Source organism: Babylonia areolata, chromosome 15 (assembly GCF_041734735.1).
Source record: "Babylonia areolata isolate BAREFJ2019XMU chromosome 15, ASM4173473v1, whole genome shotgun sequence".
Taxonomy (NCBI): Eukaryota; Metazoa; Mollusca; class Gastropoda; order Neogastropoda; family Buccinidae; genus Babylonia; species Babylonia areolata.
In genome coordinates, this window is record NC_134890.1 from 25,014,062 (window position 1) to 25,030,594 (window position 16,533).

General features: G+C 40.5%; 1 protein-coding gene across 1 annotated transcript in view; it reads right to left on the bottom strand.

Annotated features, from left to right (window-relative positions):
• Positions 1-16,042, bottom strand: part of LOC143290504 (uncharacterized) — a 27,455-nt gene extending 11,413 nt beyond the window's left edge. The window contains exons 1-9 of the mRNA XM_076600004.1: positions 15,741-16,042; positions 14,061-14,164; positions 13,285-13,482; positions 10,803-10,866; positions 9,234-9,325; positions 7,186-7,304; positions 5,621-5,713; positions 4,291-4,403; positions 2,631-2,708 (exon numbers count right to left, since the gene is read on the bottom strand). Coding sequence (XP_076456119.1) covers positions 2,631-2,708; positions 4,291-4,403; positions 5,621-5,713; positions 7,186-7,304; positions 9,234-9,325; positions 10,803-10,866; positions 13,285-13,482; positions 14,061-14,164; positions 15,741-15,908 — 1,029 coding nt within the window. The 5' untranslated portion in view covers positions 15,909-16,042. The remainder of the gene's footprint in view (positions 1-2,630; positions 2,709-4,290; positions 4,404-5,620; positions 5,714-7,185; positions 7,305-9,233; positions 9,326-10,802; positions 10,867-13,284; positions 13,483-14,060; positions 14,165-15,740) is intronic.
• Positions 16,043-16,533: the final 491 nt, after the last annotated feature.

A 16,533-nucleotide genomic window follows, 5' to 3' on the forward strand; every position in this document is an offset into this window, starting at 1 on the left:
TTTTGGGGGGGGGGGGGGGTTACATGATGGACTGACATATTATCTCATACAACTTGAGTTCAACAGCCACAATCATCAAACTGATTTTTGTGTGTATTACTTTAGCGGTGTGACACAACTATGAGGAAACAAAAAATGTTATTAGTATTACTATCATTATTATAATAATTATTATTATTATTAAATGTCACGGCTTTCTATCAGAGAAGGTTGGTTGCCAACCGGTTGAAAAAACGACCCACACCATCAGATTTCTTCTGTTTTCATTTACTCTTAACATCATGCCTATCTGTCTAGCAGTAACACAACAGTCACCTGAATAAAGATAAACATTTGACAAAACTTGTACACAATAAAAGACATCTTTTAACGTTTTCTTTCACTAACTTCGTACTAGCAAACACTGATACATCCACCCACCTTCTTGATCCTCGATCGAACGACGCGACGCTATCCCACGATGCTTCACGATTTGGAAAAAATGCAAAGAAAAGATATAGGCTCACATTGTTTACACACTTGAGCCAAAAATCTATTCGTTAAAAAGGGTTCTGTATATGTTATTATAAAACTTCGGGTTAAAAGAACAAGAAAAAAAAGAAATTCCAACAGCAGAAGCGAACCCCAGGTTTTCGAATGAGAAGAATCTGTCTTACCCATTGCACTATCGTGCCACCTGCACTGATGCTCAAAAATATAGTATTTAATTTAAACATGCTTTTTTTTAAAGGGCGATAAATCGATTGCAGTATTCGCAGTGAGAACGCTGTTCAAATCATATGATTCTGGTGTATCTTGGGCATTCAAAAAATCTTTAACGACAATAAAAAAAATTATTTTTAAGTCCTTGGTAAAGAAGACGTGGCTATCGCCGCAATCACACTGCAACATTTAAGCTTAGCCGTTTTCTCTGGATCTAGATAGATGTACAAGTTTAGTTACACCAGTTGACACGGTCGATTCAATTTCTCTTTTATGTTCATTCCAGTTTTATAGTTTTAAAGTTGATATGAAAATTGAGTATTTTGTTAAACTAAGAACATGTAGAGCCAAGTACAAGTACTTCTAAACGTCGTATGAAGTGAAAAGGACTTCTTTTTGAGAAAAGTCAAGACTGGAATTTTTTTTGTTTCATCAATTCAAGGGTATTAACTCGCATGGTTACAATTTTTAACTGTGAATACCGACTGATTCTGTGGATAATTTTATGGCAGTTTCGGGCATAATCCAGTAAGTGATGAGGCGTTCACAAATCTTTCTCTGAATAAATATTTAACGGTCTCCTTCTCCAACTTTCCATCACATGTTATCGTGTAATGTCAATTGAATTTTGGATTGAACGGGCAGGTCAACAACTTGAAACAAAATGGCGTCGTTCGCGTTCGCAAGACTGAATAGGCCTATGAGCACGCGCTTTGAATGTGTATAAATATGTGTACCCAATCATTATTTTTTGCACATGAACTTCAGGGCTTAACCAACAGATCTATAAAGTCCACTCGTCGTATTGATTTTATTTTTTTCCGAAAAAGACCACTTGGGCGAATGAACATAGTGAAAGCCCTGTACACTGAGAGTAAAATACACAAGCTTTTTATGTACTGAGTATAATTTCAAAATGTAATGTTTAAGATGAGAAAGATCAGTTTAAAGCAAATTAAGCCCCCAGCATAAGTACAGATTAATTTCCCTTTTTTACTAACTTCACCAATACGTTTGCAAAATAAATAAAACTTCCATGCTTAGCAAAAGAAGTTCCTGTTCGAACAAAAATGAAAATAATGACTGCTCTTGTTGTTGGGTCAGAATATCAGATCAAAGTGCCAAGTTTAGAGATTACAAAAAATATAAATATAACAGTAAATGCAGTTTGCATATGATTAGGCTTCATTTTTTATTTTTTTGTGCCCATCCCAGAGGTGCAATATTGTTTTAAACAAGATGACTGGAAAGAACTGGATTTTTCCTATTTTTTATGCCTAATTTGGTGTCAACTGACAAAGTATTTGCAGAGAAAATGGCAATGTTAAAGTTTACCACGGACACACAGACACACAGACACACACACACACCACACACACAGACAACCGAACACCGGGTTAAAACATAGACTCACTTTGTTTACACAAGTGAGTCAATAATAATACTAACAGTAATGATAATAATGGTAATGATGATGATGATGATGATGATGATAACAATAATAATAATGATGATGATAATGATGATAATAATAATAAGAAGAAGCATGATGACGATGATGATGATATTGCATAGTGTTGTGTTGCTATTAACTTTGCAGTATGGTTCTGAAATTTTGTACAGCATTGTTTTAACTCACTTTCAATACACAACAATTCGTTACCAAACATGACAAACGAAGCGGACTAGCTTATATATATAATATATATAATATATAGATATATTATATATATATAAACAATTGATAGTAGTGTGCCATGATCCCAAATCTGAATATCCTTCAACAGAACACTTATATAAATCAATCCTGGTGTAAGCATAACAAAAAAAAACAACAAAGAGGAAACACTCACAAACTTACCCCCCCTTTTTTTTTTTACACTCAAGTATGCAAATTCAGCTACGTTTCCCGTGTACAGATTACTTACGGGCAGTTTCCAGTAGCGAATAGCCACATCTGGGGCAGTCTTTGTCTGCCAGTGTTTCATGGGGCCATGATCAATGTCCTGCAAAACACACACACACACACACACACACACACACACACTTTAAACATGAAGAATAACGAGTGCAATATCCAAGTGATTAAAGGAATGACTTTTAATCTGAGGGTTCTGAGACTGAATTCCGGATGCATTGCCTTGTGGGTTGATTAAGGTTAATTGGAGAATTATCCAATCTCCCAGGTCACTAGAAGTGCAGACTTGCCAGTGCCTGAACCCCCTTCATGTGTATACACTGGCAGAAGATGAAATACTCATGTTAAAGATCTTGCAATCCATGTCAGCATAACACAACAGAATAAGACTGGCTCAACAGCCGAGTGTTTAAAGCATTGGACTTTCAATCTGAAGGTCCCGGGTTTGAATCTCGGTAACAGCGCCTGGTGGATAAAGGGTGGAGATTTTTCTGATTTCCCAGGTCAACATATGTGCAGACCTGCTAGTGCCTGAACCCCCTTCGTGTGTATACACATGCAGATCAAATATGCACGTTAAAGATCCTGCAATCCATGTCAACATTCAGTGGGTTATGAACACAAGAAAATACCCAGCATGCACACCCCTGAAAACAGGGTATGGCTGCCTACTTGATGGGATAAATAAACAAAATGGTCATACAGGTAAAAATGTTACATGTCTGTCTGAGTGTGTAAGTGTGTGTGCCTGAAATCTGATTGAATGACACAGGAAATGTCTGATGAGTGGTCAATGGTAGTTGTCAGTCTTCTTCTTCTTTCCCTTGACTACCGCCTTTATCATTTTGAAGATTCTGTAGACTATAAGGGGGGTTTGCGTGTTTTTGTGGTTTCCTGAGGTAGAGGTTGCTGGGCCAGGGGATGGGGGGTGAGGGGTGGGAGGTATGGTGGTGGGGGGGGGGGGAGGTGATCAGATTTGGGATTTGAAGCCTTCCAGGGTTGTGCTGAGAGCAGTCTCAGCAGGAAGGCTGTTCCAGTTTGTTATTGTTCGAGGAAAGAAAGATTTTTGTCTGTACAGCGTCCTGCAGTTGGAGAGGTGGTATGCTGCTGGATGCGATCCTCGGGTCCCAGTGGATGCTGAAGGATTTTGAGAGGGCTCTACTCAGGAAAAAAGTCTTTTGTGCAAATGACCCTGAGTTTGTAAAGTGCTTAGAGCTTGGTCTCTGACCGAGGATATATGATAGTCAGTCATGTCCAACTATCATCATCAATACGGCAGAGGAGGCGACTGCAGTCCCGACTATTTGGGCTAGAATTTGATTATAGCAGAGAGTGTCTTGCCCAAGTTACATCCCCACTCTCTTGGCAAAAAGGATTTTAGGACGGTCGGTGTTGGGATGGTTCCCAAAGGCCATCTAGCCCCCAACGCTGCAGCGCTAAGAACCAGTGCAATCTTGCCTCCTAGTATGACAGCCAAAGTCCTTCACAAATGACTAAGCTGTAAATTATTTCCCACTGCAATGGAGAAACCATTGATGACACAGCTCTCACTTTGCTGTTGGCCCAACTGTAGACTTATGCCAATCTGTGATATAAGCTGAGTGTTGGGCCCTAACGACCGAGGATAGGCACTATATAAATGTCCATATCAAAGAAGACAGGCAGCATACCTCCAGACACTTGGTGTAAGTCTTCACCGCCTCCTCCTCCAGATAACCCACAAAGCGGTGACAGAACCTGGGACTGAAGGCATAGCACAGGCCGAACAGGGTGACGAACACACCTGGTCACACACACACACACACACACACATCATCATCATCATCACCATCATCATGAAACCGCTTCTGACCTACAGATTTTCTACTGTCTCAGTTAAGTAGTGAATAGTATCAGTATCAGTAGCTCAAGGAGGCGTCACTGTGTTCGGTCAAATCCATATACGCTACACCACATCTGCCAAGCAGATGCCTGACCAGCAGCGTAACCCTACGCGCTTAGTCAGGCCTTGAGAAAAAAAAAAAAAAAAAAAAAAATTAAATGAAATAGATAAACACATCTTTACCACATATCAACTCCTATTCTGACTATATGGGTCTCCCAGACTCACACTTCCTAAAGAATAAAATATATTAGCACAAATAAACACATCTTACACATTACAACTCCTGTTCTGACTCTGCGGGTGTCACAGATGCATACTTCATAAAGAATAAAATATATTAACACAAACAAACACATCTTACACATAACAACTCCTGTTCTGACTCTGCGGGTGTAACAGACGCATACTTCATAAAGAATAAAATATATTAAACACAAATAAGTGCGTTGATTACTTACCCACTATTTTCAAACTCAGCCTCAAATGTGTGTCATTTCTGATGCCATGTTTCATGAAGCCAGCCTCGGGTTTGTATGCGACTCCCCACTCCCTCCCTCTCCCCAGAAATGATATGGGACCCAGAGACCCATGACATTCACACAGGATGAACTGTTCTTTTGCAAGAACTGTGTGTGTGTGTGTGTGTGTGTGTGTGTGTGGTGTGTGTGTATGTGTATGTGTGTGTGTGCATGCATGTATGTGTGTTTATTTGTGTGTATGTGTATGCTTGTTGGTGTATGGTATCCCCAACCGGAATTCATTTACACCTACGTTTGTATAACTTTTGTTGCAAACACCACCAGCTCCTGGCCCTGTTTCAGCATGGTGCAGAGTCCTTGGGTAAAGTATTCACTCTGACCCTCATGGACTCTCTGTATTTGCAGATAAGCGTCTTAACCATTCTGCCACCTTCTTCCCGACATATCTTCTTCTTCTTCTTCATTCATGGGCTGCAACTCCCACGTTCACTCATTTGTACACAAATGGGCTTTTACGTGTATGACTTTTTACCCCGCCATGTAAGCAGCCATACTCCGTTTTCGGGGGTGCTCCTGATGTATGAAACAGTGTCATTGAACGATGAATCTCAAAACTGTATCTGCACCACGCCTCACCTTGTGAACCAATGACGGCCAGTCTGAACAGCATCGAGGGCTGTCTGAGCTGCAGAGCTGTCATCAGGTGCATCCTCTCGTTTTCAGCCTCCTCTGAGGAAAAGAACACAATGTTCTATCATCAATGCTTGGAAATTCACCCAGTCAAGACATTTTTTTCTTTCTTTCTTTAATACTTTTTTTTTTTAGGGGCGTGGGGGTGGTAATATTGTTTTCAATAAACAAACACAGAAACAAAAAAGCCACAAGCCAGATTTCCTTGTCTCTGTCTGAGGAAAGTAAACTGAGCTGACTGACTGATATTGTTACGACTCAGTAGACTTGATCAACAAGGGGGTAGAGCGAGGAGAGAAGTGAGTTTCAGTTTCAGTAGCTCAAGGAGGCGTCACTGCGTTCAGACAAATCCATATACGTTACACCACATCTGCCAAGCAGATGCCTGACCAGCAGTGTAACCAACTGCACTTAGTCAGGCCTTGAGAAAAAAAAGTGAATAATAATAGATAAATACATTTTTTTTTTAAAAAAAAAAAAGTGAAGAGACTCTCACAAAAGAAATTCGGTTGGACTTGTGGTACATACTCCATAATCTCCTTTTAAATCATTTTTTAATTTCATCTTGTATCTCGATGGAAACAAGCAGTACCCCACATAAAAAAAAGGGGAGTTGTAGTATGATGCATGCTTTAGTAGTGCTTTGTGTAGGGACAACCAGCTAAGGGGAAACGACTCTGGCTGATACCCACTTGGCGGAATAAACGTGGCTTGCACAGAAGCCCTTCATCTGGGCCCCATTTGTCCTTTCACAAGAAATTACAGTTTTTGGTGTGTTTTTTTTAACTTAGATACATAATCATGTCTACAAGAGAAAATCCAAACCTAAGTTGAATTCAATATTTCAAATTCCATACCGAAAAAAAAAAGATAAAAAGAAAGAAGATATATGTCAAATAAATAATTTCAAAAAGTAATAACAATGTGCATTTTTGAAGCACTTTATGCCTAGGTCTAACCCTGTTAAACAATATATTGTGGTATGAATAAGACACAGAAAGAAATAACATTATATATATATATATATATATATATATATATATATATATATATAATAAATATATATATATATATATATATAGAGAGAGAGAGAGAGAGAGAGAGAGACAGAGAGAGAGAGAGAGAGAGAGAGAGAGAGAGATAAAAATGCAGTGACCCAAAGGACAATACATCTTTATTCATCCATTTGGAAATTAATTGTGTGTCCACTGGCTTGTCACTCACCTAACACAATATCTCAGCCCATATCCAAGTCCAGTAAACACACACACACACACACACACACACACACACGAATTTCACACAGAGAAATCTGTCGTGATAAAAAGAAATACAAATACAAAAAACATGATAAAGGTTGGACCAAAAGATCGAAAAGCTACATATCTAAAGCAAAACACATACAAGCAAGCAACACACGAAAGCAGCTTCATTTCCACACACACCCCTAATCACCCTCCCCTCACACACACACACACACACACACACACACACACACACACAGACATTACCAAGAAGGGTGTGAATCCAGCCGTAGTCTCGCTGCAGTCGTCGAAGAGACATCATGTGACGCATCATGGCCGCCACCATGCCAGGTACACCTGCTACTGTCTCCAGGAAGATGATTCGTCTGTCGACAGCACGTCACGTTGAAAGAGCTTGAGCTAAAGTTGTACTACTGTGTTGTAATATACTTCACTGCACTGTGTAGTGTTGTGTCGTAGCATTGTCCTGAGATGATTCACATGTCGACAGCACGTTAGGTTGAAAGGGTCTCAACTAAAGTTGTACTACTGTGTTGTAATTCAATTCGCTGCACTGTGAATTATAGTGTCTTAGCATTGTGCTGAAGATGATACGTCTGTCAACAGCATGTCACGTTGAAAGGGTCTGAACTAAAGTTGTACCACTGTGTTGTAACATACTTCATTGCACTGTGTAGTGTCGTAGCATTGTCCTGAAGATGATACGTCTGTAGAGAGCATGTCAGGTTGAAAGGGTCTGAACTGAAGCTGTACTACTGTGTTGTAATATACTTCGTTGTACTGTGTAGTGTTGTGTCATAGCATTGTCCTTAAGATGATATGTCTGTCGACAGCATGTCACGTTAAAAGGGTGTGAACTAAAGTTGCATGTTGTGTTGTAATACACTTTGTTGTATTGTATAGTGTTGTGTCATATTATACCAAACAACACTCGGCTGTTCTGTGTTGTGTTGTCTTGTACTGTACTGTACTGTATTGTATTGTATTGTATTGTATTGTTCTGTATTGTACTGTGTATTATTGAACTGAATTGTATTGTACTGTGCAGTACAGTATTGTACTGTATAGTGTTGTGTGTCATATTGTACTGAACAGCACTCTCTCGTTCCGTGTAGTGTTCTCTTGTACTGATTATACTGTGCAATATTGAACTGAATTGTATTGTACTGTGCAGTACAGTATTGTACTGTATAGTGTTGTGTAATATTGTACTGAACAGCACTCTCTTGTTCTGTGTAGTGTTGTATTGTATTGTATTATTGTATTGTATTGTATTGTATTGTGCTGTGTAATATTGAACTGAATTGTATTGTACTGTGCAGTACAGTATTGTACTGTAATGTTGAACTGAATTGTATTGTACTGTGTTTTGCTGTATTGTACCAACACAGTACTGTATTGCTCTGTGTACCGTTGTATTCTACTATATTGCAATGTGTAGTGCTGGAAAGTGTTGAAATGATTTTGTATTGTTCTGTATAGTTTTGTACTGTGTAGTGTAATGTTGTTTTGTACCAAACTGTACAACTGTGTTGTATTGTATTGTACTGTACCATACTCTACTGCACTGTGTAGTGTTGTACTGAATTGTAGTGCACTGTACTCTACAGTACTGTACTGCATAGTACTGTACTGTATTGTAGTTTGTAGTGTTGTACCGCAGGGCACTGTGCTGTGTTGTACTGTGTTGCTTTGTCACGTGATGTGTCATACTGCATTTCATTGCCTTGTATTGCACTACATATATATTGTGCATTGTGCATCATACTGTTTTGTATCGAATCTAATCATATCGTATTGTATCGTATCATATCGTATATTGTCAAAATTGTGTTAAACATTTATGTGCAGATTTCTCTGCATAGAGTTCAGACTGCTCTCTCTGGGAAGAGTGCATCACCATAAACTGAAGAAGAAAAACAGCAAGGAAACAAACCATGTAAAAAAAAAAAATTAAAAATTAAAAAAAACCAGAGGGAAGAAAAAAACAATATGCCAAAAATAAAAGAAAGTAAAAAAAAAACTAATTACTAAACTAAAACACACACATGAATACTTATACCCATTCACAACACACACATTATTACACCAATTTTACAGTCATGTGCATACACACACACACACACACACATGCGCTCGCATGCACAAGCACACACACACACATACACACACACACACTCACAAACATGCATGCAAACTACACCAAGACAAAAGATTTCTTGCTCTCTTTTGCACACACACACACACACACACACACACACACACACACACTAACCATGACCAAACCTACTCACTTTATCCACTTTTTCTCATTTCTCTGACCAATGATGAATCCAGAGAACACATCAAAACCCCCTCTCAATAACTTCACGCTTCCATACGCCAGCTGAAACAGCAACACACAATACTTCACTCTCAAGCTGAAATGTCATCTGAAATCTTAGCAAATGTGACTTCACTCCTTTCCTACAATGTCACTTTGTATAAGTATGTGTAAATGAATTAAAGCACTTTCTACAACTACTATCACATTTACGAATAATTGTAATTTGTAGAACGAAATGCCATTTGCAATACCACCCAATCTGTACATTGCCAACTGCTAAATGCAGTTTTAAGGAAAATCAAAATAAGTATGCAACTGTTTATTTCAACGGATAATGTATTGGGTAATGAATATCCTATGTATGAACCAAAAATTGAAAATAAATATGGTTCCAGTCTAACAATTTCTTTAAGTTTCTTAGTTTGGTGGAAGGCTAGGATATAAAGAATAAAAATAAAAAGTCTGTCCTGAGCAACACTGATGTTCATCACTGCATGGCTGTCGTTTGGTACAGATCAGGTTAGTTGTTCCTGAGAAAATGTGAATGATATAAGTTTCTGCTTATCTCCCCTCCCCTCCCCTATCCAACACACACACTCTCTCTCTCTCTCTCTCTCTCTCTCAGACACACAATGCCAATCCTTTACATGCCCTCAATCTCCTTACTCAAACACTGGAAAACAGTAAAAATTTTAATCTACAAATTCCGAAACCAACTACAAAAGTATATTCTTAAGAAAAATTTTTTTTTTTTTCAGAAAAAAAGTGAGAATTCTTCTTCTCTGTTCATGGGCTGCAACTCTCACTTTCACTTGTACGTACACAAGTGGGCTTTTGTGTGTATGACTGTTTTTACCCTGCCATGTTAGCAGCCATACTCCATTTTCAGGAGTGTGCATGCTGTAAATGTTCTTGTTTCAATAACCCACCAAACGCTGACATGGATTACAGGACATTTAACGTGCATATTTGATCTTCTGCTTGCGTATACAGACGAAGGGGGTTCAGGCACAAGCAGGTCTGCACATATGTTGACCTGGGTGACTGGAAAAATATCCACCCTTTACCTACCAGGTGCCGTTACCAAGATTTGAACCTGGGACCCTCAGATTGAAAGTCCAACGCTTTAACCCCTCGGTTATTGTGCCCATTGATGTGAGAATAAAATAACTACTGGTACAAGACAATGCATCATGGAATACATTGATTAACTTCATATTCTCACTTGTTTGTTTTTTTCAATGAAACATCAACATCTCATGTAAGCACTCTGTTGTTGCACTCTGTTGCTTAGAGATTAAAAAAAATCTCTAAACCTAAATTTGCACAGCTTTGTAAAGTACCACAATTAACAAACTGAAGTATCACTGGTTTATGATGATTTTTTTTCCCCCGAAGTGGGAGTTGGGCGTTTACAAGGCATTTTACCCTTTGCTCAGTTTTTAACCCAAAATGGAGGCCGGATTTTTACAGTGTATTTTACAATAGCATCATCACTACTACCATTCCACTGAAGAAAAAAATCAAACATACACACCTTATCAACAATGCCTTCTGGTGGTTTGTGGGTGATCTTCACATCATGCAGCTGATCTTCTGACCTGTAAGATAATAATAATAATAATAATAATAATGGTAATAATGACAATAATAATGATAATAATTAAATTATACAGTGCTTTCAAACCTCTCAATCCACTGTACAATTACAGGTTATTTAGACACAAAACACACACACACACACACACACAATACATCCAATACAGAATCTGTGAGGGTGTTGGTTCGATTTCAGCTCTTGCCCATTCTCCCAAGTTTGCTGGACTGGAAAATCAACCTAAGCGTTTAGTAATTCGGATGAGACGATAAAAACCAAGGTCCTGTGTGCAGCATGCACTTGGCGTACTGAAAAAGAACCCCGTGGCAACAAAAGCATTGTCATCTGACGAAATCCTTTAGAAGAAATCCACAGTGATAGGTGTACAAATTTACATACATCTGCACTCAAGGCCTGACAACTGTGCTTGGTTACACTGCTGGTCAGGCACTGCCTTGCAGATGTGGTGCAGCGTATATGGGTTTGTCCAAACGCAATGATGCCTCCTTGAGAAACTGAAACTGAAACTGAAATGTGCACTATATGCCATCATCTGTATCCACCTAAATTACCACCTCTTTATAACCAAGTGTACCGGGGTCACAAGGAATATTGTGGGGTTAGTACATAAAAGACGCAAACATAAATCGAAAATCATACACAAACACGGATACAACAGAATTTAGGACACGTACATGTGCCGCATGTACCACATTATACAATGGTTTTAAATGGTGCACAGATTTGATCAAAATCAGTAGGTTTTTTGGAGATGGTTTTTTGTTTTTTGTTTTTGTTTTTTTAACTGAACATACAACTGTTTTATACTTGCGTAGTTTGGAAACTAGCATACACTAGCAGCAAAGTTATAAGAAATTTCATTTCTCTCTGAATCATGCATTTATGTTGCTTCAGGCGTTCCATCCATCAATGTCTTACACTCAAAAACATAATTCATGTATGGCTAAAGTTCTTTTTATTTTCTGGACAAGGTCAAGTGGCTTCACCAATTAGTTATATAGCACTGCCTGTCTTCATTCAAAGGAATTCATGCATGGCTGAAGTTGTTTGCTGGACATGCTCAAGTGACTCCACGACTTATTTTATAGCCCTGCCTTTCTGACTTGAGCTGTCCAGTGACTGTGCTTGACCTGGGTCGTATCTTATGTTCTGATGGCTTATCAGCACTGGAAGAGGCAGCAGTTTTCTCTTTCTCTCTCCATGCTACACCATAGAAGTGAGCGCACACACTTGTACACACACACACACACATACACACATATACACACACACACACATGTACACACAAACACACACACTCAAACACACACACACACACACACACACACGCACACTAGGCACTGTACTTTATTGTCAGCTACTGTCATGGTGTCAAAACCTAGGTCAAGATTTGCTCATGTACATGCATGGTGGTAATGTAACCTGCTGACATATACAGTATGCTAAAGTCACACATGTGTCACTAAGTAGTGTCAGTTTTGGCCACGGCCACAGCTAACATGTATATTCACTGCTATTGGCTTTTTTTTTTTTGTTGTTGTTTTTTTATTTTTGGTAATAGTTCTTTGCAGTTGTAACCACTGTATTCTTGATGAATGCTTGTTCAGGTGCCTGATACACACAGACACAAACACACACACACACACACACACATACACCTGCAGCAAAACAGGTGCTTCACACACACACACACACACATACACACAATGTGGAGAGATGGCCTAGAGGTAACGCGTTCGCCTAGGAAACGAGAGAATCTGAGCGTGCTGGTTCGAATCATGGCTCAGTTGCCGATATTTTCTCCCCCTCTACTAGACCTTGAGTGGTGGTCTGGACGCTAGTCATTCAGATGAGACAATAAACTGAGGTCCCGTGTGCAGCATGCACTTAGTGCACGTAAAAGAACCCACAGCAACAAAAGGGTTGTTCCTGGCAAAATTCTGTAGAAAAAAATCCACTTCGATAGGAAAAACAAATAAAACTGCACGCAGGAAAAAATACAAAAAAATGGGTGGCGCTCTCAGTGTAGCGACGCGCTCTCCCTGGGGAGAGCAGCCCGAACTTCACACAGAGAAATCTGTTGTGATAAAAAAGAGAAATACGAATACACACACACACACACACATGTATACACCTTACTGACCAGATGGGGTGGGGGAGGGCACACACACACACATGTATACACCTTACTGACCAGATGGGGTGGGGGAGTGCATACACACACACACACACACACACACACACACACATGTATACACCTTACTGACCAGATGGGGTGGGGGAGGGCATACACACATACACACACACACACACACATGTATACACCTTACTGACCAGATGGGGTGGGGGAGTGCATACACACACACACACACACACACACACACGTATACACCTTACTGACCAGATGGGGTGGGGGAGGGTATAGCTTCCCATGGGGAGCTCCGGGGACTGCTGGGGCCCTTGCTGGGAAGTGATGCTGTGGGAATCTCTACCCAGACCCGCTGCCGGGGACCCTGCCACCTGCTGGTCCCCCTGAATGGAGGAGGCATCCACCACTTCCGCATCTTCCGCCACAGGCTTTGGCGGCTTTGACCTCTCCCTGTGTGGTTCAGAAAAATAACGATCAGCAATACTTTGTGTGTGGGGGGAGGGGGGGTGGGGGGGAAGGGAAGGGGGGTTGGGGGGACGAGGGGAGGAGGGGAGGGAAAAGGAGGGGGGAGCAGGTGGTATGTGTGTGTATGTGTGTGTGGGTGTGTGTGGGGGGGGGGGAGAGTGCGGGGTGGGGGTGGGGGGGTGGGGGTGGGGTGCCTGTGTGTGTGTGTGCGTGTGTGGTTGCAGATGTGGTGGTGTGAGTGTGTGTATGTGTGAGTATGTGTGTGTGTGTGTGTGTGTGTGTGTCCGTGTTTCTCACATACATATAAAACATTGTCTGAACCAGAAACATTGACAAGAAGCTCAACACTGTTCTGGTTTTATATAATATCTGCCAGCAGCTACCAGGTAACACTCATTCTCCCTCTGCTACTTCCAATACTCTGTCTTGTTTGTGACAAAACCAAACCACTACACACGCACACACACAAAACGGATACACACACACACACACACACAAACACACACACACACACAAGCACACTCACACACGCACACAAAACACACACACACACACAGACTGACTTGAAATGTTCCAGATGACCAGGATCAGGAAAGCTGTCAAACTTGCCCTCGGCATATTTCTTGAGGTTGTCATCAATCTCTTTCTGGGTCGATAAACACCTGACCTGGTCACACCCACAATGCTTACATCATACACACGTGTTGACTCTGTGACTTTCCTGGATATCAACACAACACAGAGACAAGGCAAGGCAACAAGTTATTCAACTAAAACAACAACAAAAACCCAAAAAGTGAATGCATTTTCATTATTGCTGATCTGGATTCACAGTAATTAACAACCAAGCTGATTTCACGTGAAATTATTAATTAAGCATCATACAAATATCACATTAACATTCCCTACTCCTCCCCCACTCCCCCTGCCCCCCCCCCCCCCCCTCCACCCCATCTCCCCCTCCCCTCCAAACAGTTCCACAGCCTCTCTGATCACGGAGCCACATTCGGGGTGTTTGCCTTTGTTACGCCCACGTGTGCCTCTGGCTCTTCACATGCCAAACAAAATACAACAGATTTGGCAAGGTGCTCACTCTGGTGTATACTTCAGACACAGATACGATCAGTTTACACCACAAGGAGTTAATCAAGTAAAACACACTGTGCACAACTAATATAATCAATGAAACTGATTGCTGACAGTGTTCTAATGACTAAAAAATTCATAAACCTAAGCAATGAGAGAGAGAGAGAGAGAGAGAGAGAGAGAGAGAGAGAGAGAGAGAGGCTCTCTTGAAAAGGGAAAAAAAAAATAATATACCACTATTCATTACTGCAAACTTGGAAACATAAACTGTTAACTAGCTGCAAATAAAAGGGTTGCCAAATTTGTGTTAAACTTTTATAGCCTGACAACAAATCAAGAAAAATACTTTCTTTTTGACTCTTGTTAAGTCAAATATGCAAACATATTTTCTTGTGCCTTTGAAGGTTTTGTCATTTTTTCGCATTTTTATTTTTCTTCTTTCCAATCAGGAGGGATGGTTAATTATTTTGAGTTTGGATTCTACCTCCTCCTACAAATATAAATAAAAATTATTAAGGAGGAAAAGACAAAAAAAAAAAAAAAAGTGATGGGTAATCCTGCAGTTTAGAATACTAAACTCAGCAAAGTGATGATCTGTGCAGTTTGTCCCCTTCCCCTCTCCCCCTCTACCGCACCCTGTCCCATCTCCAACCTGTCTTACACACTATTTGTCGGGGAACGATCAACTGACAGATCAAGGGGTCGCTATGTATACAATAAACAACACGGACTAGTACCAAAGAGCCGATATAATCACTCTTTGATGGTCTACAGGTCAAGATCAGGTCTTGAAGGTCGCGACGACTGACCCGGCTGGTGATATTGTGACCCCATCACTGGTTGGTCCGGCTTCACTTCCGGGTTGTGCTGGGATTTCAATCATTATTGTGTCAACTATATTTTTTGTGTACCCCCTAAAACGTCAAAGTTTGCAGCCACAAGTGTTTCCTGCACGATGTGTGAAGAACTGAAATCCGATGACATAAAGACTGATCTAAACAACAATAATATGAATGCGTGGTCAAAAAATGAAAAGAAAAACAACAACAGTAATAAATAAAATAATAAAATAAAATAACACAATTTTAAATGGGGAATAACAAATTCATATGCACGACCTTTTTTCAGTTTCATTCATGATATCCAGTTTTGCTAACCTGTGCAGTCAAGGGTGGTGGCGCACCAATGGCTTGAACGTGGTGAAGAACGGGAAAATCATGTGCCAGAACTGATGACATTTGGAGTACTGTTGCACCTGACTGAGCCCGTAACAAATTCAGTGCACATGTCGCTGGTCTTGAAAACGAAAAACACACAGCCGCCATAGTTTCTTCGCTTTTAAGTGAACAGTTTAGCACACGGCTGCTGATCTTTTCCGATCTTCCGATCTTCCAGTACCTGCAAAGCGCAAAGTCGTTTCACTTATCCTTGACTGTTCGGTGCGTGAGTGCTATTTATTGTGTCATGTTCGATGCACACATTCACGCATGCGCAGACCATCTGGAGCTGAACGTTCTGAGGTCAATTTGATTTGGCAGTGTTAATCAGTTTATCCCGCAACCACAACCAACTGTCCCGTCTGACAGCCATTACATTTGCTGTGAAAATCTTTGGCATTTATTTGCACGCGAAGAAAAGGACATTTTCTCTGAATCTGTGGAGGAAAGAGAACAACGTTTCTTTGTTTACCGAAGTGCATAAACTATGACGTCACAGAGTGGGCGTGGTTTTGGTGATGAAATGCCATGCCGGAGTTTCGTTTGTTTGACCTGTAGACAGCTGAGCAATCGGGCAACAATCTTGGGTCTCATGCACTCATCAACCCGGACTTTTGCATCATCTTGTCTGGGTTCAGTTCTAAATGCGGACATGCAGATCACAGTGTGGGTTGTAAAAAGGAGGACTGAGCGGACAAAATGAACGGCATGACCCGCAAACCGGCTGTGTGCG